The sequence below is a fragment of the Brassica napus genome, chromosome A7, assembly GCF_020379485.1.
Source record: "Brassica napus cultivar Da-Ae chromosome A7, Da-Ae, whole genome shotgun sequence".
Classification (NCBI taxonomy): Eukaryota; Viridiplantae; Streptophyta; class Magnoliopsida; order Brassicales; family Brassicaceae; genus Brassica; species Brassica napus.
In genome coordinates, this window is record NC_063440.1 from 9,844,608 (window position 1) to 9,851,092 (window position 6,485).

Sequence of the window (6,485 nt, forward strand, 5' to 3'; positions counted from 1 at the left end):
CTAACAATGTAATAAGTTGGACCGGTCAAACATTTAGTATGCTTTCACCAGTCTTCGCAGAAGTTACATATGCGTGTGTGATCATATGAAATTTCTTCATATATATAAACAACAGATAGAGATCAATTCCAGAACACATCGATCTGCTTCTTGCTGCAACACACCACAACCTTAATTATCACTCATCATATATACTCAGAAATGGAGAAGTCACTGGTCAAAACTCCATTGAGAAAGCTAAGAAGAAGAGGAACGAAACGGTCCTGCAGATTGAAGCAGAAGCTCAAGCTGACGTGGAAGTCTATCAAGATCCAGGTAAGGTCACATCTACCTGGCGCCTTCTTGTCAACCAAGAAACGCCTCACGCACGTGAAATCAAGAAATCAAGAACAAGAACTAGCTCAAGTGGCCAGGAAGATCTGCAAAATCTCCAACGACTCCACCAGTTCGCTGGCGTTTCTTCTTCAGCTTCCGAAGTATTCAGCAACTGATTTTCTAGACCGCGGCGATCTGATGACTCCAGCTGCGTCTCCAAGGGAAAACATATCCAAAATGTGGCGTGAGCTTCACGGTTCCAAGAACTGGGAGAATATTCTTGATCCTCTACATCCATGGCTGAGGAGAGAAATAACCAAATATGGAGAGTTCGTGGAATCAGTCTATGATTCTCTCGATTTCGATCCTTTATCTGAATTCTGCGGAAGCTGTAGATACAACAGGAACAAACTCTTTGAGGAGCTTGGTTTAACAAGACATGGTTACAAGGTAACCAAATACATCTACGCCATGTCTCATGTGGATGTCCCTCAGTGGTTCTTGAGCTCATCTTTGGGAGAGACGTGGAGCAAAGACTCTAACTGGATGGGCTTTGTCGCTGTGAGTGGAGACAGAGAGTCTTTGAGGATCGGTCGGAGAGACATTGTTGTGGCGTGGCGTGGCACTGTGACTCCTACTGAATGGTTCATGGATCTTAGAACTAGTAAAGAGCCTTTCGATTGTGAAAGTGAACATGGCAAGAGGGTGGTGAAGGTGCAAAGCGGGTTCTTCAGCATCTACAACTCCAAAAGCGAGCTCGCAAGGTACAATAAAGAAAGTGCATCTGAGCAGACAATGGAGGAAGTGAAGCGGTTAGTTAAGTTTTTTAAGGAAAGAGGCGAAGAGGTGAGCTTAACCATCACGGGTCATAGCCTTGGAGGTGCATTGGCGCTTATGAACGCTTACGAGGCCGCCAGAGATGTTCCGGAGTTATCTGGTAACGTTTCTGTGATCTCATTTGGTGCGCCGAGAGTAGGTAACTTGGCATTCAAGGAACGTCTAAACAGTTTAGGTGTTAAAGTCTTGCGTGTGGTGAACAAGCAAGACATTGTCCCTAAGCTTCCTGGTATCGTGTTCAACAAGGTTCTAAACAAACTCAACCCCATAACTTCGAAGCTAAATTGGGTCTACAGGCACGTCGGAACGCAGCTCAAGCTCGATGTATTCAGTTCTCCTTACGTAAAACGTGATTCGGACTTAGCGGGATCTCATAACCTCGAGGTGTATCTCCATGTTTTAGATGGCTTCCACCGCAAGAAATCAGGGTTTAGGGTTAACGCCAGGAGAGACGTTGCGTCTGTGAACAAGAGTACAGATATGTTACTGGATCATCTAAGAATACCTGAGTGTTGGTACCAAGTGGCACACAAGGGTCTGATTCTCAACAAGCAGACCGGCCGGTGGGTGAAGCCAGTCCGGGCCCCGGAAGACATTCCCTCTCCTTTATCGACCGGACCAAAACCTATATATAGCTCGTGAGTTTAAAATAATAATTATATTCCTTCCATTCATTCGTTTCATAAATCATTTGTCTTTGTGGATTTTGATTACAAAATTTCAATTTGATGTACATATATCAAGTTGTGAATGCATATGTGTTTATAGTACATTTTATACTAGTTACAACTTACAACATCTAAAGGAAAACCGAACGTGTCAAAATACAATAGATAAGAACTAAAACATGTACATCCTTTAGACGAAGCTAAAACAAATTTGTATTTACTCTCCTGAAGAGAGCACACACCCTTCTCAAAAAAAAAATTGAATAACCCATAAACCGATTTCTACAAAAAAAATCCAAGGGTTTTAGCCATTAGGCCAATTTTTCGCTGGTTTAATCCCATTTCAGTAGTTTGTGAGTTCTATTCTTGGAATGCGAACTTCACCCACATCCTAGAGCCAGCTATTGATCACAAAATTTGTTGATCGGTGTTGCAAATCCATACAATAGAAGTAAAAAAATCTTGTAGATGATCTACCTATAGTTCTCAATTCTTCTTCCCAGAAACTTTCAGTAAATGATCTCCATTATCGATTACGCAGTTGAAATTTCTGAACAACACCAATAGTCCTCTAACACACTAATCGAGAAATCAAAACATATCCAGAATCTCCCACATGTAACTTGTTACTAATTGTGCATACAACATATAATGTACCAAAAAAAAGAACATGTTACGTTTTTGGTAATCAGATTTTTGTTTTGAACCATAATAAATGGTGTTTCTCTTATTCAATATCTCAAGGTAAAAGAACTAAATCAACACAGTGTTCATTCAATATTTACTGACTATCTTCTAATAAAAATGTGCATCTTGCAAAATCGATTATCTTTTCTAAAAACGAAACTTTGGTTGGTAGCTTTAAGAACCTAGTTTGTAGAATGATTAAGTTTTTTTTGGTATTATTTTATATTATAACATGAAAACGTAAACTTGAAATCTAAAATATCAATCGGAAGCCGTTTTGATAATCAATAGAAATTGTCGTGAATTTGGAAATGTCTTTTCTAGATAACCATATTTTCATTCTTATTGGACTTTTCATGACATTAGTATCTGGATGGTATCATTTAAAATTTGTTTGTTTATTAGAGTTTTAGAAGCAGAATGTAAACATGCAAAATTCTTTAGATTTATTATAAGAATATGCATCAATTTATAACTATTTTTTTAATCAATCAACAAAAATTTGGAAGAAAACTTAAACCAAAATTTCAACTTCCAAAACAAACTTTGTTTGTTAATGGAATGCATAAGATTAATTTTAACTTTGCATTGAAGACCTAAACATTATAGTAATACTATTTTTAATTCGATATAACTACGAATTATCTATCTATCTATCTATCTATCTATCTATCTATCTATCTATAATAATAAATGAGACTTCTCTCCCTCCTCATGATGCCACCTCATTATTCTGCATAGGGCAATTTGTGACACCTCACAACTTCTGTTTTCAATTGAGTTAGGAATATTTGCTTATGGATTTGGGCTGATATAGATTTTACAAAAACCCAAATTAAAGATTACCATCTTCTCACCGGACACCGTCTCCTTTTCTTGCTGCCCCTTCCTTTTCTCTACTCCAAGAAGCTTATACTGTAACGCATTCGTATGCATTGATGATATCTAATTATGTCCCATAATTATGGTTTCATTGCCACTCCTTCCACTAAGTCTCTTTAAATAATATGCATGTAACTAACCTTCTTTTAGCTTGCCTGATATTGATCTCCTATAAATAGACATGAAAAACCCACTTATTTTCATCGCTTACACCTTCAAGCACCTCTGTAAGGAGAGATAATTGTACGAGTTAAGCGGGTTCAAACCACCACTTCAAGCTCCACCGTCGCCATACTTTGCACCGAGTTTGTTGAAATCACCGCTGATGTTCATCCAATACCCACACATATGTTCAGGTTCTGCAGCCACGACCAACTCACGTTGTTCGCAAACACAAACATCAACTTTCCAGGTTATGCTTGGGCATATATATAATTGATTTCATCGGTTTTAATCCATCATCGTCTCGAGGAGAAGATTTAGAAAAATCAATCCCAAGGAAAGGCTCTCAATTCGAAAGCCTTTTCTCCAACTCTCTTCACTCTGTCTCAGTTCTAAAGCCCTCACTTCAAGTGTAAGCAGTCATATCTCACTGTTCTTTATACTTACTGGAAAGGTGAATTGCTTGCAGATCTTCGATTTCACTGTGATTTATCATATATTATGTCTTTAGATGAACGTATTGCAACTTCGATATCAAAAACGCTGACTCTTCTTTTTCTATGCATGTGGTGTGTTGAAGATGATAAGGCTTCTAAATAGCCAGGAAAATCTCTAATATTAAGATTATTCATGTCTTTTCTTATTTTTATTTCAAGAAAGATAGTGAATTTACAGAATCTTCACTGTTTATGGTTGTTAATGATTACTGAGACATCACCTCTCTGATTTTATCTCCTATATATGTCATGTTCTGCTGGCCAAAATTACCTTGGAAGCTGGCTTATTCTGAGGAGCTTGACCTCTGCAAAACGTTCTCAGCCTTGGACGCTAGGTATATGTTTGTAAGTTTATTATTGTGCAAGCATAGTGAAAAAAAACAAGGAATATTTTCTTAATCTCTTAGAAAGGAAATTTTGGTTTGGTATATATAAGGTTCATAGTGTTTTTTTATTCAAGAAACTGACCTACCAAACCTTCCTTGGAAGCGTTAGTCATATAAAGCCTAAGATTATATCAACTGCACCTCTCTTTGGAATAAGGCTCAAAGGATGTAAGCTGGGGGTTTTTATGAGAAGACAATCCTTGCAGATACTGGTGGTACACGGCAAATCTAACCACCTTAACATTCATTTTCCTGACTCGCACATTATAAAAACTATTTCATTCTTTTCCACATAGACTATTGACTTTCTACGAACCAGTAAAGTTGAGGCCATCAAAACTATCGATGGGTGGTGCTACATTTCATGTCCCAAATGTTCCAAAAAATTGCAGCCTCGGATATAATCCTTCAGTTGCACAACATGTTGTGACACCACCGCCGACGGTGTCGTCAGATAACACTTTACCATTATTGCATTCATGTTTCGTAAAGCTCCTATCAAGTGATGTCATCGGGCTAACTATATGTCCACAACTCAAAATGTTTATGTCTTCTTGGTAACGGTCGAATATTATTTTCGCTAACCACTATCAAATGGATAAAAAACAATTCTGAATTCATTAGAAGATAAACATACAAACCCGACGAGCCGGAATATGTAGTAGTTTCTATATAAAAAGTCATTACTCATAAAACAAATGCATCAATTCCTTGTTCTTTTTCTCTTTTCTTATTTACAACCCCTATAATTTTTAATTACTTTATTTCGGTATAGGCTCTGGTCAAGGCATTCTTGAACCTCCGAACACAAATTTGGAAGAGAAAAACCCAGGTTTGTTTCTTTCTTCTCTTCTCTCTCTCGGTATCTCTATCTCTGATGAATTTTGATTTCCTGGTTCAGGGCTTCTCTGCATGCGACCATGGTGAATCTTGATCTCCCCGACGGTACCTCACCGCCTTCACATATTCTCCGCAGTACAAAATCCAAATCCCCAGGGAAACATGCTTCAAAGCCTTCTCCTTCAGAACCAGAACACGTGACAAAGAAGAAGAATAAGACATTGGCTTCTCCGAGCAGCAGCAGCAGCAGAATCTGGAACGAGGAAGATGAGCTCACGGTGTTAAAAGGGTTAGTGGATTACCAAGCTCAGAAAGGAATCGAACCCAAGAGTAACTGGTCTGACTTCTATCGTTTCCTCCTCGGAGGAGGAGGCTCCATCACAGGGAAATTCTCAAAGGAACAGGTTTTGAGTAAGATCCGCAAGCTCAAAGCTAAGTTCATTGCTAGCATTCAGACAGGAAACACTAGCCAGTCTGAAGCCTTTCTACTTTCCAAAAGTATATGGGGCCTCCAAAATGAATCTGATCAGTCTACCAAGAGTCCTGTAAGTGATACATATATCTATCTTATAATTAATTAATTAATGTCTAAATTTGTCTAATCTTTTTTTCGCCAACATGCAAAAGGAGGAAATGGCTAATCATGAGGCTTCGAATAATGAGGTAACAGAAGCTGACTTTGAAGGCAACGACGAGTCATCATGGGCTGTGCGTGATGCGTTCGAGACCATGGTCTCCAAAGGCTTAAGTGATTATCAAAAGAAGTTGCAGCTTCAGAAGCTGATGAACCTTGGATCTGCTAAAAGAAAAGAGCTGAGCGATGAGTGGAACGAGTTATGTGCTGAGGAAGTTAAACTCAATATCAAGAGGCTTAAGTTTTCTGCTATGCTTGCTGAGGCTGCTAAATGGTAAACATAGAATCAGTATGTGTTTTCTGTGGTGTCTAAAAGTATCAAGTCTCTCGGGTTTTATGTAATAAAATATCGGTTTCTACAAACTTATACTCTTCCAAGAAAAAGAAACAGCATTCTTTATCACAAGAAAATATAATCACAGCTGTAAAACAGTCATGTCCTACAAACACATCTGATAACATGGATCACTACTAACTAAGACAGAGGTTGCCTCTTCGTTGAGGATGTTGTTCCATTGGCAGTTTTGAGACATGGAGCTCATCTTAGGAAGATTCTAACAGTCATTTGTTGAAGAGA

At 38.4% G+C, this 6,485-nt stretch overlaps 2 protein-coding genes across 5 annotated transcripts; both read left to right on the forward strand.

Moving 5' to 3' along the window:
* Positions 1-1,922, forward strand: LOC111199213 (phospholipase A1-Igamma1, chloroplastic-like). The gene has a single exon (XM_022688705.2). It carries the CDS (start codon positions 202-204, stop codon positions 1,792-1,794), a length of 1,593 nt encoding a protein of 530 aa, XP_022544426.1. The 5' UTR covers positions 1-201; the 3' UTR covers positions 1,795-1,922.
* A 3,210-nt stretch (positions 1,923-5,132) lies between these two features.
* On the forward strand, positions 5,133-6,271 carry LOC111199214 (GLABROUS1 enhancer-binding protein). Of its 4 annotated transcripts, XM_048736612.1 has the most exons (4): positions 5,134-5,266; positions 5,336-5,448; positions 5,500-5,819; positions 5,902-6,271. In XM_048736612.1, exons 2-4 carry the CDS (start codon positions 5,355-5,357, stop codon positions 6,184-6,186), a joined length of 699 nt encoding a protein of 232 aa, XP_048592569.1. In that variant the 5' UTR covers positions 5,134-5,266; positions 5,336-5,354; the 3' UTR covers positions 6,187-6,271. The 4 variants fall into 4 exon arrangements, with proteins under 4 accessions (XP_022544428.1, XP_048592569.1, XP_022544427.1 ...); XM_022688707.2 differs by having other exon boundaries at positions 5,133-5,266; positions 5,336-5,819; positions 5,905-6,271; XM_022688706.2 differs by having other exon boundaries at positions 5,336-5,819.
* The last annotated feature ends 214 nt before the right edge of the window (positions 6,272-6,485 follow it).